The sequence below is a fragment of the Thermobia domestica genome, chromosome 13 (genome assembly GCF_964235325.1).
Source record: "Thermobia domestica chromosome 13, izTheDome1.hap1.1, whole genome shotgun sequence".
NCBI classification, from domain to species: domain Eukaryota; kingdom Metazoa; phylum Arthropoda; class Insecta; order Zygentoma; family Lepismatidae; genus Thermobia; species Thermobia domestica.
The window spans coordinates 125,722,505-125,743,306 of NC_137466.1; the positions used below are offsets into that span (position 1 = coordinate 125,722,505).

Here is a 20,802-nt window from a genome sequence, read left to right on the forward strand (position 1 = left end):
TTTTACATTATTAGCTTTTGTACAAAAAATAATAAATAAAAATAAAATCGAAATATAAAAATATAATATACAGTAATTCCCAGGGTGGATTGATTTAAATCAGTCTGATTTAAATCACGATATAAATCAAGATTTAAATCACTTGATTTTTTTAATAAAAATCATTGATTTAAATCAAATTCCGAAATAAAATAATTTAAAGTGAAAATAAGTAAAAACCTGTTTCTGTTCTGTTATTTCGGTTACGGGTACAGTATGTACAGCATAGTATGAAAACAATTGTCATTTACAGGATGGTTAGGGAAAAATCCCGTTTTGAACGAGTAATGGAGCAATCCTGCTTTCTTCTCTTAGTAACAATGGGTTTGGGTTTTTAAATCGTTAACTATTTCAACGGGGAAATCACCATCGACATTTAAGACGAACATTCTTTCGTGTGCGCGTCTGCTTGTTTGTTCCCAGATAATAGGGCGTATTTAGAGGGGTCCTATCCCCCTCTCCGATTTTTTTTTTTAAAGATTTATAACTTTAGGCGAAATTTATGTATTCCGTGCCTCAAGCTAGTTCCAATTTTTTAAAAATATGCCCCTACCAAATATCAGTAACTTTTGTGAAAAAGTGTCATTTTGATAAACGTTGCTGTACTTTTTCCGTAATGTTTAACCTTTTAAATTATATTACCTATTTTTATTCTATTAAAAATCGAATCTTCAGTATTCGATTAAAAAAGTACTAATAAACCTTTTTACTTCGGTTTTTTTTTCTTTTTTTTTTTTTCAAGACTGGAGGCATTGTAGAACATGTTACATATGCTTTCACACCTTCCTGCGTCGAGACATAGTGTGTGATGACATCATAAATTTAAAAAAAACATTTTTTTGTTATGCCTACTATTCTTATTTTTTGGCGAGCTTACATTTCGCATTCAAAAGGCTGAAATTTTGCACACACGTTCAGTGCACTCCTTAGTATTTTTCAGATCTCTGCGTGAAATCGGGGGGGGGGGGGTCGTCCAGAGAGGAAAATGTATATATATATATATAAACAAAATAGCTTTTTTCGCGATTCAGATGGAGACATATGAATTGTACCGTTTGAAAGGCTGTCCTATTCTGAAGAGAATGATGAACGAACCATGATCCGAGGATAAATAGGGATGTTTCAGGAAACTTAACTGAGATTCTGTTTTATACATGAATCTAGGGTATTTGGGGCATATTACTTTTCGCGGGCTTACTTTTGTACCTAGAAGATTGAAATTTTGCACATTTATTCAATGCACCCCTTAGCATTTTTCAGTGTTTCAGATCTCTACCGTTGGTCCACAGGGGTAAAAAGTAAAAAAAAAAAAAAGATATTTTTAACAGAAAATCCCTTTTTTCGTGATTTTTCCGCCCCAGATACACGATGGAGACATTTGAATGGTACGATTGAGAATAATGTACAAATGTTTATGTCTGAGGAAATTTTTATATTACATGCGGGTTATCTGGGGCATTGTGGGGATGTTCTTAGTTCATTCTTAAATATTTTCCCGCCTTGACTATTCAAGATAGCTTGAAATTTTATACACACATTTAGTACACCCCTTAGTATTTCCCAGTTGATTTTGAGATACGTGCGTTAACACAAGGGAGTCCAAAGGGGATCAATTTTTTTTAAAAAAATCAGAAAAATCCCATTTTCTTTCAAAATTTCCCGCTTCAAGGACATGATAGGGAAATGTGAATGTTACCGTTTCAAAGGCTATTCTATTCTAAAGAGAGTGATGTATGCACCATGATCCTAGGATAAATAGGGATAATGCTGTAGCTGCTTGACTGAAAGTTTATAATAAACCTTTTTTTTTTAAAAAAAAAAAGCCATAATTTAAAAGGGTTAAGAAACTTGTTTGTGATTGATATAGGTTAACAACTGGGGATTAATTCAAAATTCAACCCTTATACTTTCACTTAAATGGCATAATTAACATTTAATACTAATTCCTAATGCTTTTTCTTCAGTTCGCGACTTGTAATTTACGAGGAGAAAGATTTGATTTAAATCAAAAAAATCGATTTAAATCAAAAAAATCAACAAAAATGATTTTTTTATAAAAAATCATGATTTTTTTCCACCCTGGTAATTCCAAAAGCCACCAATTTGGACATAAGTTTGTATTTGTCAACATTGAATCTATAAGGCTTTTCCAAGATGGCTTCCTACTGTTTCCGACATTGGGTCTGTGAGTGTGGATAAATGCTGCTAAGCCCCTCTTAAAGGAAAATTCATGAATTTTAATATCTATAAATAAGACATTAGAAACAGATTATTGTCCAGGTAGTAGTGCACTATCCGGTGATAAGTAAATAGAATAATTGTAGTGTCGAATAAGTCTATTCAAGCTTCTCAGGAAATTTTTCCTTATTGCCTCTACATACTGACATCTGAGTTCCGACAGTTAACTTGATTTCCAATGAAGTACAGCACCACAGCATGTGATCAACTCGCTATGTAGCATTATATAAACTTGTTAAATAATTCTGAAGATGAGTACTCGATAAATGTGCTTGATCATCATTTGAGGAATAATGGTCGCCGCAGGAATACCCAAAGGTTAGTAATTATAACAAAAAGTTTCTACTATTTGGTTAAATCGTTTTATTTTGTCTGTTGCACTTTGCAGTATATGTGCGTAATTTTCGTTTCAAATATATATTGTAGTGATAGACTAAATTGTTTTCTTTCCAACAGCAAAACATTTAGCAAAGTGTGAACGAAAATCTGCGTATCCATCAATGGCTCGCGCCAAGGCTTCGACTCTGCAATCTCAGTCTGCATCTTTCCCTCCACTTGTAACTCTAGACGATAACGACGATGTTGATGAGGATCCCAGTGACCAGTGGCTGAAAGCCTTTGTCCCGCGCAAGGAAGATGAACCGAAAGAAGTGGAAAAGAAACCCACGCCGCAGCCAGGTAACTATGGATTCTTTACGATGACAGTAACTGGTGGTCCAAGTATTAAACTACATTAATTTCTGTAAAGTAAGCGATCTATGTTCGATATGCATTCCTTTATTTTGATAGCTTGTTGGCCTATCGCTTCCAAGTTCGTGTAGGTTCTTCTCTACCTCTATTACGATAGCTAGATAGATAGTTGTGAGTAAATGAACAACTCAGTCAATTTTGGTTGGTTGTAATAAGAGTTCGGTACACTTGGTTTCGAAAAACGATGTTCAAGCAGTAACAGTTCATGATGTTACTTCGGTATAATCTCTAAAAATTAACTACACTGTCACAAAACCAAACAAATATGTTACATTTACCGCTTGTTTGATTTCGCGTACGATACTGTACACTGAGCAAATTTTCTTTCAGGTTGTTTCGATATCGTATTAACTTTTTATGTAAGTTTTGTCGTAACAGTATAAGGTAAGATACAAGTGGTACTTTATTTATTTTAGGAGGTGTTGTTATCGCTGTTTAAAGTTAAAAAGCGTTTCCTGTTTCCATTTTACCCTGTTCCCAACTGCCTTTGAAAGATGGCTCACGTTATGAATCAAAATATGTAAAGTTCATGGCAAAGTGAGTTTACATTTAGTTATTCTTTTGTCTTTTTATGGCGCTTTACTAGCAGTTCAAATGTTCTTTTCTACTTCTTTGCCCAACGTTTGTTTAGTGTTCCTTCTTCCTTCGCAGCAAATTTTCTATATCCATATTTAAAGGGTCCAATCGTGTTTTATTACTCGGTCATAGTGTTCATATTGTCACGAAATTTAGTTTTGCAAGAATATACAAGTAATAGCTAATCGGTTTCTTCAGCTGTACTTTTATATTAAAGAATCTTCCGTATTCTCCAATTGTAGTAGGAACCCAAAAGAGTTCCTTATAATAGGAATCGATTGATAATCTTACTAAGAACAGATCTGTATTCATACTAGTAGCCGACTTTTTTGGCCAGTAATGTACTCGAAGTAAATCGTTGTATACGAAAGATAGCTCGAAACTGCTAAAAATTTCTCCAGCTTGTAAGAACCAATTTTGAGATGAAAACAACTCGAAGTTAATCCGCATTCGTACTGGCAACAGGAGAAAAAAAATTACAAAAACATTACAAGATACGAAATTTTCGACAATATTAAGACAAAAAGACTATAGAGTAAAACATATCTTATTTAATTTTGCTTCCTTAGGAAGACATTCATCATCCAATAATAAAAGTGTAGCTGGTCTTCCGTTTGCATGTACTACAAAAATTAAATTTGTGCCAAATTTCAAGTTTCCATTTTTACACGAAGTATCCGATAAGTTTTGAATCGTTGTCATAAGTGACATAACAGCAGTTTTGCTCTTGTTCCCTAATCTCTTCCCCCCTCTCCCCCCCCCCCGGAGTGGAAAATTTCCAGTTTTCCCTTTGTATCAAATCTTACATTTTTGCCAAATTTCAAGTTTGTATGTTTACAGGAAGTATCCTGTAGATGTTTTGATGAGTTAGTCAGTTTGATATTTAATCTAGAAGGGAAGAAAATATAGGGTAGGTAGGAATAAAGGGTTTATGGTTACACGGAATCCTTAACGTTAGAAACATGAAATTTGGTATTTGGACTTCTTATTTAAAATAATGAAACGTGTGTTTTAGCGTTTATATATATATATATATATATATATATATATAAATTTACCCTAAAAGGGAAGAGAGGGCGAGTGGAGTCAATTATTATAAGGTACTCATATCTCGGAATTTCTTAAGGTTATAGGTACGGAGTTTGGTGTTTGGACCCTTCATTTAAAATAAAAATGTGTTCCATCGTTTTTTGATATTTGTCGTAGAAGAGAAGAAAGGAGATGAGAAATAAAAGGGGTGGGACTGCAATTATTATAATATTATTTATATATATTAGAATTCCTTAACGTTAGAAACACAAACTTGGTGTTTTGTAGTTTTAATCTAAAATAATGAAATACCTATTTCAGCATTCTTAGATGTTTAACCTAGAATGGATGAACAAAGGGTAAGGGTGGTTTCTTAAGGTACCCATAGGAGACTCGAATTTTTTGCGAGACCTCGAGTTCATACTAATTCTATATGAAAGGTACGGTAGGAAGAAAAACGCAAAATATTGCCCACAGTAACATGTGAGGACATCTGCTAGTTCCTAATAATAAACGGTCACGTTCATAGGTGTCGCTGCCTGACGTCAGTAGATGCTTCTAACGTGCAGGCAGTTCGCATATTTAAAACTATTGTGACGATTTCCTAATTGCAATTGTTTCAATTTGATTATAGGGTTATTCAAAAAGCGTGCTGGTTTTGTTACATCAAATTATTAACTTTATTTTTTCAAAATACACTAACAAAATCCATAAACATGTTCATCATACATTCCGATTTCAGGTATGGTGAATGACGGCGGGCATATGACCTCCACTGCACTGGCAGCATTAACTGTTCGCCTAGCTAACTATGACTGCCTAACAGCCATACTGTCACGAAGCACCGCAATGGTTTGCTCAGAACGACCTTTATGACGACGTCCAGGACTTTTAACGTTCACTGTTGATTCATTCGGTGCCACATTTCGCCCTAGAAGCGCACGAAGTCGCCTGACAGTTGTTGCATAACTTTCTCCGTTCTGATTATAAAAAAAAAAAAAAAAAAAAAAAAAAAAAAAATCACAATTAGTACACGTTGCGCTATAGTAAACTACTCCATGGCTAGACACAGATTGAAGAAATGCGAGAAATTCAGACTAAGGCGACAATCGGAATGTTTGTGGGTAGAACAACAATACAAAACAATGTTGGCAACGGAGAAACAAAAATTTGCCAGACGATCCAAAACGCGCTCTTTTTGAATAACCCTGTATTTCAAAATAGGACAAGGACTGTAACCATATGTAGATTTGAGCATTATTATTTATGTATTTCGACAGTAATATATTGTGGCGATTTAATTTTTCAACAAACGGTATTGTTTCAATGTAATTATTTGAAAATGAATAGTGAGAATACGTAACTTTTGCTGTTTGTTTAGACAAGAACCATAACGATATTTAGATCTGAGCTATAATATCGCTAGTTATTTGGTGAGCAAACTTAAAAAAAAAAAAAAAAAAAAAAAAAAAAATTGAATGTAGTAATTTGAGCCCTTCTATTCCAAGTGTACTCCTTCTGGCGCTGCTGTCGATGTGTGTTTTCTCGTATCTCCCTCGAAAGAAGAGGGACAAGATCCTGCCGCCGAGATCTTTCAATTGTTGGATGCTGAATCGTTGCCACAAGAATTATTTCACAGACTTCGCTGTGCTCTGTCATGTTAGTCACTCTAAGTAGCCTACGATCTTCATTCGTCAAGACCAAACGATTGAATGACAAATTGGCAACACAGCTGAGGTCATTCACTCCTTTTCCCTAAGCAAAGGGAGGGTTTCTTCCGTCAGAGGGTGGCGAGGGTAGGGCCGAAGTGTGTTTTCCATATTTTCTTAGGGCATATCTGAGAGATACCCTCACCTGAGCTCTAGAGGTCTTAATTAAGTTTTATAGTGTACAGCATACCGAATTCATGGGCTCCACGGATGTGATTGCGGGATACTTGAAAGCACGCAAGAATGTGTGGATTAAATTCACTTCGTACAGTTTCATCGTTGAGGACTTGTCCAATTGTCTGTAATTTATTCCAGTCCTTATTATCTAAAATAACTCGCTCACATTTCGTGCGGGCATGTTTCGATTCCCGGCGGGAGCTCTTGTGGTTTGGATTTCACGTTAATCAGTAGGTCTCGTCTCATATAGCCTCTGTGCTGAAAGGGACGTTAAACTCAGCTCAACTCAATCTTCTGCATGTATTAGGGTAGACCTGATCTGGATTTTTTTTTTTTTTTTTTTTACTTGGAACATATATAAACTTTTCTTGAAACAAGGCATATGTATGTCTATCTTAATAAGGTCTTGATTTTGATAAAAATGCAAAGAGTAGGCAATGTTTTGTCTTTAAGGAATGATATAGACAATACAGAGTGAAATTATCAAAATTAACTTCGCTGGCGTTGAAGCAAAGAAAGTCCAAACGAATTTTACGACATTCATTTTTGTTACACTTTTAGCATTAAGAAATTGACATTTTGCATAATATCCGATATCTAATTATTATATGTGTATTAGAACTATGCGTATAAAATAGTATGTAGGTTAATAGCTAATAGTCACAGTGAGCGAAGAACGGGTATTCATTTTTGAATTGGTCGGAGGCAATTTGGAAAAGCTTTTTCTAAAAACTTACGTTCTTGCTTTTCCTTTTGTTATTTATTTAATAGTCTATTATTGTTTTACCCGTATGAAGAAGACATATATATATATATATATATGCCTATGTGTTGTAAATGCAATATATTTACTTATTTATATTTTCAGCCAACGATCCTCCAAGCATGTTGAATATTTTAGGGCTTGTGAGGAAAGCATCTACAGACGAGTCGAGTTGCGAGAAACTTCCCTCAGACACAGAGGATTCTAAAGATGGGAAAGAAGAGAAGAACGGAGAAGAGGAACAGAGCTCGAAAGGTGGAAAGTTACGAGAAATGGATTCCGACGTTATTGATGACGATTATGAGGGTGATATAGGTATGAATCTCTTTGATAAGGCCGAAGACAGCGCAAATAAGAAGAGAAAAACCAGTACGACGGGAAAGGTAGTGGAGGAAGTTTCACTCGATGACGATGACGACGACGATAATGGAAACAAGACTGTAAAAAATTCTAACGAAAATAATCAGAGTTCCAAAAATGAAGATGAAGAATCCGTGACAGAGGAAAATGTGGTGAAATCAAATGAAGAAAGTAGTAAAAGTAAGGAAAAAGTTGATGTGGAAGCGGAAGGTAATGCAGGTGCCAACAATAAAGAAGAAAAGCAGGATAATGAGACGGAAGATGACACAGCTGTAAACAATGAAGAAAGTAAAGAAGATAATATGGAAACGGAAGATGAAGATGCCAATAATGAAGGTAATATGGAGACGGAGGAAAATGCAGCAGCCAACGAGGAAGAAAATAATGAAATTAATATGGAAACTGAAGGTGAAGCAGCTGCAAACATTGAGGAAGAGAAAGAAGCCAGTATGGAAACCGAAGATGCAAGTACAAACGATGAAGAAAATAAAGAAGTTGATATGGATACGGAAACGATCAAAGATAAAAAACAAAGTAATACGTCTGAGGATATTGATAAGGATGAGACTAATGCTGACATTACAGATAAGGAAGAGGATAAAACGAGAGCAACTTTAGAAGAAAACGAAATATCCGAAGATCAAAACGAAGATGAGGTAGATGAGAATAATGGACAGGAAGAGGATCAGAACGAAGATAACATAGATGAGATTAGTGTGCAAGAAGGAAAGCAAAACGAGGATCAGTTAGACGAGAAGAGTATGGAAGAGAAGGAGGAGCAAAGCAAAGGTAAATTGGACGAAAACAATATGCAAGAAGAGGAAAACGAAGATAGGTTAAACGAGAATAGTATGCAAGAAGAAGAACAAAACGAAGATAAGTTAGACGAGAATGGTAAGCAGGAAGAAGAGCAAAATGAATCTAGGTTAGATGAGAGTAGTGTGCAAGAAAGTAGCGCAGAAAATGTGGATAGTGTTAAAGAAGGTTTGGAGGAAAACAGTGAAAATGAGAACAGGGTAGAAAGTGAAAGTAGGAAGGGTGAGGATCCAAAAGATGCTCTCGAAGAAAAGTCAAGTGCTCCCAGTGCAAATGAAGCATCGAGTGAATAAATGAAATTTTGTCTTGTAAAGCGTATGTTTAAAACTTGAATTTAAAAAGCACAGTGTTTAAGCGAGACTGACTGTATGTCCATAAGAGGGAAGACTGCAAGGCAGTTTAGCCTGTCTTTTTCATTTTCTAGGAATAAAGAATATATATATATGTGTGTGTTTCACTGACGTGTGTACGAGTGGGTGCGTGCATAAAGATACAGTTTATGGTACAAAAAAAAATCATATACGGTAATAAACATCACTTGCAACCTGAAAGGTGTGTAATAATAAATATTATTACAACTAAGAAATACTGTATTGTAGTTTATGGTTGAGCCATCAGTGTGTGTAATGAATTGAAAAATTGGTAGTGTATTTACAGTAATTAATTTCAATGTTGTTAAACTACATTCCAGAATTATTCATTAGATCAACTGTCTATATTTGGAAGAAGAGAATCATAAAAATATCAACATAGCATTTGTTTTTTTGTGTGTAAAAGTGAGCATGTCTATACAGATGTATTTTGTTTGTGTTCAAAATGTGTTACAAACTGTATAAATTTTATATTGAATACTTTAAGTACAGTTGTTATGCTTTCAGTTTCCTGAATTAATGCATGAAATTTGTGAGACAACTTGTAATAGAATAGTGCGAATGTGTTCAGAAACAATTACGTAAATGTGAGTGCTGCTAAGGGATATGAATAAGCAAGCATAATCGTGAAGTTACTGTTTTCAATTTGTATTTCCATAATTCTATGCATCGCTCCCCTATAAGGCAAAATCATCATCTTTTCCCGAGATGGAATGTCACTGTTGCAACTATAATCAGGTTTATATATATATATATATATATATATATATATATATATATAATTGTGTGTGTCGTCAAGATGACGTAACAAGAAAGTTACATGAAGAAATTGAACTGGATTTTCATGACTAAATTGTCCATAGAATAGTGTGAAGAACAGTTTATACTGATAGAACAAAATATAGATAGATCTTTGTCTACCAGTGAGCAGGTTAGTGGTTTACTTTGTTGCGCTGGGGAGTATATATGAAATACAAAGCTGTACGTGTATATGATCTCAATGAGAGTTGGAATCGAAATCAGTTACCAGAAAACGTATTTTTCTTATTTCTACTCAGAAAAGTAGAAGTCTAAAGGGTTCAATCCCGTTTCCTTTTCAAACTCGCAACTGAAATATAACAGGGTGTTTCAAAACGCCGACAACGTTTGGGAGATGATTCCTGACACCAAGATAAGACAAAAAGTATAAATCAACTTGGGTGCACAAATCCGTCATTTCGGAGTTACAGGCTGCCGAAAACATGAAAAAATAAACTTTAAAGATCCATAGCTTCAAAACTATGAGACCTACCGCAGTCGGGTCTAGATTTCACTTAGGAACTAGCATGTGACCTATCCAAATATCTGAGTTTCAGAATCCTGTGGTACTTCCGCAACAATTTTTGTAGAGGTAGTTGTTAATTACTTCAAATTATATGCCCGTAGCCAAACTCATTTTATAAAAATTGTTGCGTGAGTACCTTAGGATTCTGAAACATGTATTTTTGTATAGCGCACGTATTAGTTCCTAAGTGAAGTCTTAACCCGACTACGGTAGGTCCCATAGTTTTGGAGCTATAAACCTTTAAAGTTCATTTTTTCATGTTTTCGGCGACCTATAACTCCGAAAGGAAGCATTTGTGCACCCAGGTTGGTCTATACTTTTTGTGTTATTTTGGTGTCAGGAATCATCTCCCAAACGTTGTCGGTGTTTAGAAACACCCTGATATATAAATATATATAATGTAACTGGCGCACAAAAAAAAAAAAAAAAAAAAAAAATATCATAGGCAATAGCCCACTTGGTTTAGCGTGCAACTAAGTATGTAATCGTGAAATAAAAAAGGATATTTGCTTCCTTGATCATTTTGTAGCATCGGATTGTTAACGGCATTACTGACGCTTTATCTTTGGATCATTAAAAGAAATCGCTTTAAATATCTATTTACGTGTAGCAGAATGTCAAATTATTTTGAAGATTGCAATATGTTGAAATGTGTTAGGAACACTGACCTTCAAACAATTCATGGAAATTGAAAATTGACATTAGGAAGAAGAAGAAACAATGTTAACTGAATAACAGTTTTTTTTTTGGGGGGGGGGGAGCAGGGTTATTTTATGTTTCTTTTTTGTGTAAATTCTAACGGAAAGAATAGTACAGTGAAGTCTGGGAGGATCTATTGGAAAGATAGCTTCCAATCTGTGGACATAAACTGTCACAAGGGATGTTATGTTAACCTGTGTAGGAGAATTTAACTTCGGAAAATTAGACTGCTACAACGTACATGATTACCAACTAATGAATAGATCATCATTGAAACGATAGATGTTCTCTTCCTCGGTCGTACTAGTATTGGTCACAATTTTGAAACTAGAATACAACTGACAGTCTTATCTTGACAAGATGGTGGCCAGTGATAGGTATTCGTAATCAAACCAAACATCAACGATACATTTTTACTTTCCAGTGTAACAGTAGCCGTTGTGTGCTCCAGATTTATCTGGTGAGACGGCGAATTTGCGAGAGTATGCAAGTACAAAATGCATACTAAACTGTCACATGGAAAAGATTTTCCATTACTGCAAATGCGTTATTGATAACTAAAAATAAATAAATGACATCCTTATATCTTTCGTGCGCATTTATGCAGGGCCGGCCTTAGGTAGTGCGGAGCCCCAGGTTTACAACTAACTTGTACCAAGATCTGTAGCAGGGTGTCTACTGACCTGGAAAACCTTGAAAACCTGGAATTAGCCTGGAATTTACTTTTGTACCTGGAAAACCTGGAATTGGACGAGGAACCTGGAAGTTTTAAAATTGTTTTTCAAATATTGTTTTTGGGATTGGTATGGAATAAGTATATTTTTGTAAAATAGAAGAAAGTTATATACTACAGCGTAAGTTAAAAGCCAATAATAACTTATTCAGTGGAGATGTAGTTGAGAAAGACAGACAGACGTGAGCAGAGTGCAGGCGGTGAATGTGAATTGTGAATTTTTTGCAGTATCGTTCGACGAAAGCGTAAACACTATCTCACAGAAAAGTCAAATGGACTTAGTAGTTCGTTTCTAGCACAGTGACGGAAATAAAGTTTTAACACGTTATTTAACATTAGTATTCCTCGGACATGGTACTGCCCAGGATTTGTTAAGTACATTTATAAATACTTTCAGGGACAAGGGTCTCGATATTTGTAAGTTACTTTAGGTTTCTCTTGATGGCCCCAACGTTAACTTGAAATTTCTGAGTGATTTGAAGGCCTATCTGAGTGAAGAAAATGGTGAAGGTCCACAGCTTTTGGAGACAGGAACGTGCTCTTTACATATTGTTAATGGGGCTTTTAAGACTGCGCATACCAAAGCTGGTTGGAATGTGGCAGAGTTTTTGAGAGTGTTGTACTATTTATTCAAGGACTTCCCTTCAAGAAGAGCAGATTTCATGGCAGCATCTGGAACAGCAGTTTTCCCTCTTAAGTTTTGTTCTATTAGGTGGATGGAGAATTCTAGTTATCAACCGTGCCATAACTATGATTCGTGCTTTAAATTTTATGTTGATGCAGTGAAAACAAAACCTCCTGAAACATCAAACTTGTCTGAAAGTAAAAGCCCACATCTCTGATGTACTGTTGCCTGCTAGATTAGGGTTCCTTCAGTCCGTATCTGTAGATCTAGAAGAATTCCTCACTAAGTACCAGACAGACAGTCCATTACTACCGTTTCTATGGAATGACCTAAACACGTTGATTCGTAGTTTAAGCCGCTTCGTGAAAGATGATGTCTTAAAAGTAGCTAAAACTTATCAAAAACATCTATTGAGGTCAGTTTTTTTTAATAAGGACATCTTAAAACCACTTAATCTAGTTGATGTTGGATTTTCTGCGGTTACATCGCTTAAAAGAGTGAAGAATGTTGATATATTGAACTTTAAGAAAGAATGCAGAAGATTCTTGCAAGAACCTGTAAAAAACTTATGCTAAAATGCCCTTTAAAATACAGTGTAACAAGATCCGCAAATTGCTTGTCTCCAGAAACTATGACCAACGAAACCCGTCGTGAATCACGTATCACACTCGCCCTGGAGACATTTGTCGAGAAGGAGCAAATAACACCTGTAAATGCTGATATGGAGAAACGGGAATATTTAAAATTTTGTTCAGACCAAGACACAGCACGAGAACTGTCAAATTTCAGTTACAAAAATGACAGATTAGACGTTTTTCTCCATGATCTGTTAAGTAAAGGTGTCTCCAATGCGTTTAAAACATTCAGGTATAAGATGTGTACTTTTCCATAGCAACGCAGCAGTGGAAAGGAGTTTCTCCATTAACAAAGAGTGCATTGTTGGAAATCTCCAAGAGGAGTGCTTGATTGCTCAGAGAAGTGTGTTGGATGCTGTACGTGTTGCTGGTGACATACGTAATATGAATATCAGAAAGGGTATGATCCAGTATGTGAGGAATGCATCAAGCAGAAGAAATGAATATCTGAAAGACCGCGGTGAAAAAGAAAGAGTAGCTCGAGAAAAGAAACATTAAGAAGAAAATAAGGGTTGGAATTAAAGAAGAAAATAATACTAACTGACGCCGAAGCAGAAGTAGATGCGTTGGAAGAACAGACGAAAAAGTTAAAAGGGATGTTGAACTCTAGAAGTTAAATGTAAAAAACTGCTCACTGTGAAAGCTGTTTTCTATATTTGTTCATATAATGTGTGTGGTTCCATATTTTTTTCAGTTTTTTAAACTTTCATGTTACAATAAATTTTTAAATGTAACTGATGACCAGTCCCCATCCAAGAAGAATGTGCAGTAACGTTTAACAATATAGACTACTTTGCGTCAAGAATTTGTATTATATATGATCATTTTCTTTTTACTTCTAAACTAATACTAGTTTGACAAAAATGGCGGGAAAATAGCTTACTCACCGCTAAGTCCTACCAGTACGTAGCATAAAATACCACAAGAGTACTTTAAAGGGTGTGCTTTGAGTAAGCTATTTTCCCGCCATTTTTGTCATTGTTCATCAACACTCACGTGCTACTACTATAATATTAGTTTATTTGAAGTAATGTTTTTGACGGAAATTTACTATTATACAGGGTGAACCTTAACTAAACCGATAAACTTCGGGAGGTGATTCCCGAATCCGAAACAAGAAAAAAATTCCTCTAATTTTTCTCCACGGTACATAGTTTTGGAGCTACAAGGTGCCGAAAGTGTGGAAAAATGAACTTCCGATGCCTATATTTCCAAACCTATCCAACGCAGGGAGTGCAGCTTAATATCTCTTTAAGGAAGTCTTATCTGTTCTGAACATATGACTTCCTTTGTGAGATTTTAAGCAGCACTCTCTACTTTGGATAATTTTGGAAATGCAGGCGTCGGAAGTTCATTTTTCCACATTTTCGGCACCTTTTAGCTCGGAAACTATGCGCCCTGGAGAAGAGTTAAAAGGACTTTTTTTTTTCTTTGGGTGCCGAGAATCATTTCCCGAAGTTTGTCGGTTTAATTAAGGTTCACCCCTGTATAGTATTCCTACATAAGGATATTTAAAGCTACTGCACATTTTTCTCAACCGGCCTTCTGGTAGTGGATATTTTAATTAAACATTTTCTTGTGTAAAATGTTTTGAGAACCTACATTTCAATCAGTTTTTTTTTTTTCTTTTCATCTTGTCACTTAAAGAAACTATCACTTGCCATATGCATTCTCTAATTATAACCAGTTTTTGTTAAGAACTATATAAAATTGCATTAACTTATACGTGTTACAATAAATGTCACTCTACTGAATAGATCTGGAAAAATAAACCTTGAAAACCTTGAAAAAACCTGGAATTTGAAAATGAACATTTAGTAGACACCCTGTGTAGAACCAATATATATATATATATTTGACGTTCTCCCTGCTGACCTAGTGGTTATACCCATTTCCTAGCAGCTAATTTTTCAGATAAATAAGACAAATGGAAATGTAGTGAATGAATTTTAAAATACATATTTCGCCTTTGTGCCTCGCAATTTTTCAAGAAGGTTCTGTACCAGTATTTCATAGTTTTCTTCTCTTACAAGTAAACCTGTCGCTGTCGAAATCTAGTTTCTTGACCAAACTTTGCAGAGAAGTGTGGAGTAACAAGAGACGAGCGTAAGTGAAATTTAAAGTGCTTCCGTCCATGAAGACGGCCGCAGTGGCCAAAAATCTGATAGATCAGAGCAAGCCATAACGATGTGTTTCAAGTTTCAAAATTTCATTTTATTTGTAAAACGAGTAAAAGGATGAAAAACTAAAACACATTAACCGACACCGGAAGGAAGTAGACATCTATTTGATGGTACGCTTATCATGACCGCCATCTTGAAGTTGGCCATCTTTTACCTAGCTCGACTTTTTTTTTAAATAGGGAGTCATATGATATATGAATTGGGTTAGAATTTTACGAGAAATACAATGGTGAAGTCTGTGTTTCCATAAGTTTATATTTGTAAGACATAATGAAATGCACATTGATATGAATTCGTTAGTTCAAGATTTCTTAACAGTTGTATCTTTTTGAAAATAATTCAAGTCAATGTACGCTATTGAGAACATCCTAGATAGCTATTTATGAAAGGTATAATCAGCTTGAAATCGTTTTTGACTTCATGCGAAATGATAATATGATCACAAACCTTAAGGAATTGATTGAAGATAGATGACATATTTTGCATTGGATTATTCGAGTTAGAAGACAAACCTTCACAAGCTGCCTCCTATTCAGTACGCACTAGTATACATTCGGTTTTCCTGACTTGATTTTTAAAAAGCGGGATTTTTCGCAGGAGAGGGCAAAAGTTTGTTGCCCTCTGGTTTAGTATTTTTAATATAGTTATAAGAAGAGAGAGAATATGCAAAGAAGTCGCACTGAGACTGATTTATTTGATATCATCTCGGTATTCATGTTAGTATCACATGATGTAATCAGTAAGAACGCCAGGAACTTTTACTTAGTGGGGTGTTCAAAACAAAAGATGGTGTGCTCCCAGAATAATGATATACATATTTGCACAAACTCAAAGAAAACATTAATTTTTCACCCATGGGTGTGTGGTAAGGGAAGTTGGGTGAGTATGAGGGGTGTTGGGGGTGTGCAGAATACTCCATGGGGATAATATCTATGTTTACAACAGAAGTTGTAAATGTAAAAAAATAAACAACTGCAGCATAAATTCAGAAAATATTTGCTTATGCCCGGAAACTTAATACATACTATTCATTTACTTGTTAAAGAGGCCATACTTTTCCTTGTGCAGTCCATGGATGTACCTTTGTGTATCCATGCACTATGTTGCAATATGTTGTTGTGTGTACTTGACAACCGAAAGTCTCTTGGTTGGGGGCCCCGCGAGCAGAATGACATGTATTAGCAGCAAAATTCTAGTCATAGGGACCACAACACATTTGTTGCTCTGGGCCTAATATGCTGTTAAAACGGCACTGAAGAGTAAATTTGACTGGACAGTAGAGTAGACGGTACCAACGCGGGGCCCGATTGGGAGCAATCGGTCCAATCGGCTTAAAGCCGACCCTGGATCTATGATATGATTTAGATATTGTGAAGAGAAGCACAGATTCCATTGCAAGCGTGGTTCGGACTCTACGTAAATAGTAGGTCCTGTTCTTCGGAACCTCAGTGTTACGAAAGAAAATAAAGCAGAAAATCAATGTAGTTTACATGAAACCTTACACAACTTCTGAACTCGTCGGCAATTCAAAACCTGCTATGTGCATTTTGCAGGAGAAGCGAAAAACAGTATCCTGGTTAGATTTTTCGCTTTATAAAAGATATCAAGTTACTGAAGAAGATATCAAGTTACGTGCAGCATCAAATATTACTTATAACCACTTTTATAAAGGGAAAAATCTAACCAGGATACTGTTTTTCGCTTCTCCTGAAAAATGCACATAGCAGGGTTTGAATTGCCGACGACGATATGTAGAAACCTATTTTCGTTTGTGTATAGTTATAATTCGTTAATTTAAATATGCAGTGTTATTAAGAAGTATTTCTCGGTATAAAGAAAGACGGCGTAAAGCGTTGAAGGTGTTAAGGTGTCAGATATTAATATGCATATAGCACTGAAGAATATTTCGTAACTTACATCATCGTTAAAGTATGTAATCGAGATTCGACAATCCTAGAAAATCATACCGTGGTTAACATATTGTCAAATGAGGGTTTGAATTTATTAGTCAAAGATTAAAAGAAAGAAAGAAAAAATCGTAAAACAACCACTACAACACTGCAACTCCATTTAAGTATAACGGGAAGTACGCCGCTATTTTGTTTGGTTACCATTGTTACGAAAGTAGCATTAAAAAAAAAAAAAAAGCGAACAGTTGTGTTTTAAGCTTGGAAGAACATACTGTTGAGACAGTCTCCGTCTAAATACAATGCCTGTTGTTTCTGATGTACTTATTATGAAAATGTGTGCATCGGTACATTTTAGAAAGTATTGAGATATATGCTGTCATGTTTTAGTAATCTTCAACTACATACCAGTTCTATTTCTTAAATCTACGTAGCTTATTGTGTACAGAAGTGGTCTACAGTGAAACATTTTAATGTAAAATAGTAAACCCGCGGAACTTTCAAATCTGAGGAAGAACGTTCCTTGTTCAGAATATCGCTGATGTTTTATTTATCGTTGCATCGAGGGAGTACTGTTAGTACTTGAATTGTAAGAATGTGGTCTGTGTCAAATTAAATGAATATATGTTTATCTCGTCTACAAATATTCATGTGATATATACGATTCAAAAGTTGTGTGGAAACCATTTAAGATAAACTTGAACCCGGATATTCGATTTCTGTTTATAATAACGAACTCAATTGCGGAAATCAAAGAACGGAGACGCGATGATGACGGTTGGATAGTGATGATGGCAGGTGTGCTAGGAATTAACCGGAAGTATATTCATCACCTTCAGTGAAAGAGTTGGACACGAAAGTAGTCCCTTTTCGGTTTGTGCTAACCGGCGTGTTCATTACGCAGAAAAATCATCTTCCAAACTTCTTAGAAACATCAAACTGAAGTTCTCAAATTCGATTGTTGCAAAAGATGAAACTATGTCCTCGCTATGACCTCACAACTTTATATCCAACTTCTGAAAATACTCATAATCAGTAATAGGCAAAGAAAAACCAAAAGTGAAGACAATGCTGGTGTTGTTCTACAATAGCAAGAAAATTACTTTGTTCCTGAGTGAAAATACAGCTTTGTATTTCAGTAACGTCTATCGAAAAAGATTCACCCTTCTACAAGATATGCATAGGGGAGTAAGTGTACAGCACTTTCTGACCCGGAACTCTAAGCTACACGATTGAAAGGGCGCATATTTGATGATGATAAAGATATCCAAAGAGCTGTAACATAGTGTAAAGGAATCAGTTATAATTTTTTACTCATCTGTTCTAAACGAAAACTTCGCGTGACTATCTATCTTTCACTGAAAAAGCGAGACTAGTCACATGGATGCATGCAGATTTATTTTCTACGAAAGAGATGTTAAAGTTTTTTTGTTAAGTGCTAGGGTAGTCCCAAAAGTACCCGACCTAAGAAAGAAAACAATTACAATAAACACATAATATCCATAAATTGCTGATACAGCAAAACAACAATCAGTTGGCTGTTGACAGTTCTGGACGCAAGTTCATTAGACGCATATTTCTTGCTAGAAATTATACTCGTCTCTGTCCTTCTTAGGAATACACTGAAACTCCACTAAACACACACAAAATTAACAGAAACATGTCGCCAACATCATTGTCCGCATAAATCAATGAATCATTAATAACAGTTTTTGTGAACCCATGCAAAGACACACTGATTCCTTTACAATAGTATTCAGGGCATATTTATATCCAAACTTTCAGAGAACGTTTGTGTGTTGGGTCGTGCCATTCATTGTACCGATATAGGATGAATATACTTTCAGTAGCTTGATTTTTTTTTTAAATTATATTTGTTTCTTGTTTTATAACATCACTTTCATTATTTGTAGAAATGTGCGTAACAAAAAAAAAAAATAAAATAAAATAAAAAAACAAAACAAAAGGAAGATCGTTATATATATATATATAATATGGTGCCGCGGTTGCTCAGTGGTAGAGCGTTCACATCTGATGCATGTGGTTCCTGGTTCAATCCCATCTCTCGTGAAGTGAGCTTTGTGTGCGTGAATTTTCTCGAGGTTCGGCCGTTCTCTCCCACTTCATTCTACTTTATCAACTATCCATCTCATCACCACCGTCTCCCTTAGCTTCGATGCAAAATGTGGAACGTTAAACTAAATGTAAATGTGCAAGATTTGGTCGAACCTACATACACCTCTTTTTCCGGGAACTTCTATGATAAAATGCCTCTGGAATTGAATGACACCTAAAAAACACTACTGAACTGGAATCGCTTATGGTCGAACTGTTTAAATTAGTATCCAAAACCAAGAGTAATGTTGAAGGAAAATTATAAGCTTATTTCAGTTCTCAACTGAATACTGATCATTTTTCTCTCTAACTGTGAAGTCATCATTAATACTTTTAAGTATTATCTCAGACATTTAAAAAATGAGAGAATTCTTTGATAAGACCTTATACAACCTCCAATTGTAAAATCGTAATGAATTATGTTGAAATATTTACAAACTATACATTCAATATTTGGAATGACTTTGTACTCGTATTCACCTTGCATCAAATGTAGATTAAAACGAATCGAATTTGAAAAAATGCGATTCCCAAACTTATTCTGTCGTGGCAACACGATCAACGTATCTTCTGTTCAAACAGTATTGAGCCTTAAGATGTTAGAATTGACCTCACAAAGCTAAAAAGAACATACAAAGGGCACTAGGAAAATTTTGCAATAGAACAGAACGGATCGTCACGAGTTTCCTACTTAGTGCGTGTTTAGACATGTCCAAACCTGCACTGCAGAAGTTCTAGTCATTGTCTCAGTGTCAGCTGATTTTCAGCTGTGTTAGTGAAAAGAGGTGGAGATGATGATGATGTCAAAAACTGAATACCGGGGAATTTTGCACGTGGTTTAAGCGTTTAGAGGAAGTGACTCCTATGCTTGGAGAATATTGTCCTAATCGTAGGATATTAGGTGGTACCGAGAGTTTGAAAAAGGAAATTTCAGCCTTGAGGACGCTCCAAGGTCAGGTCGGCAATCTTCATCTGTGACTGAACAAAACATTGCTGCGGTAAGGAAAATGCTTGAGACAGATTGGTTACATACCTACTATCAAGTAGAGGTATGCTTGGGCATTAATGCACTAGCAGTTCGTGTAATTCTCCACGATCACCTTCGAGTTAGAAAGCTTTGTACCCTTTGGGTACCACATGACTTGACCGACGAGCAGATGGCACATCGTGTTTCATGGTTCTGTGAAATGTTGAAAAAATTTAAAAAATGGAAAGTCTTCCTCTGTGAATAGTATTTTGGCAGGTGACGAAATTTGACTCTATTGCTATGACGTCCTGACCAAGGCTCAAAAGAAAATATGGGTGTTCGTAGATGAGGACCGTGGCTGTTCAAGTCCACATCAGTGAAGAGAATGGTGGCGATATTTTTTACTGCGCGAGGAATTGTCGAACGAGTTGTCTTAGAAACACAGGAGACAGTTACAGGGAAGTGGTATGCCGAGGAATATCTGTCTAGAGTTCTTATAGCTCTCAAACAGTTGCGCCTAAACTCAAAGATGGGCAGGGGGCGCGGTGGCTTAGTGATAGAGCGTTCACCTCTGGTGTTTGGGGTCCCTGGTTCGATACCAGCTCGCGCCGTGTGGACTTTGTGGTGGACAAATACCGTGCTCGTGGGTTTTCTCGGGGTTCTCTCGTTTCCTCCCACTTTCTTCATTTCACTCATCTCTCATCATCACCGTCTCCTTTAGCCTAACCGGCATACCGTGGGACGTAAAACTTAATTTCTTTTCATTTTCAAAGATGGGCACATGGT

General features: G+C 35.8%; 1 protein-coding gene across 3 annotated transcripts in view; it reads left to right on the top strand.

Moving 5' to 3' along the window:
- Positions 1-9,314, top strand: part of LOC145668486 (uncharacterized) — a 103,764-nt gene extending 94,450 nt beyond the window's left edge. For all 3 annotated transcript variants that reach the window (XM_081736424.1, XM_081736422.1, XM_081736423.1), the window contains 2 exons: positions 2,734-2,955; positions 7,387-9,314. In XM_081736424.1, coding sequence (XP_081592550.1) covers positions 2,734-2,955; positions 7,387-8,750 — 1,586 coding nt within the window. In that variant the 3' untranslated portion in view covers positions 8,751-9,314. The remainder of the gene's footprint in view (positions 1-2,733; positions 2,956-7,386) is intronic.
- Positions 9,315-20,802: the final 11,488 nt, after the last annotated feature.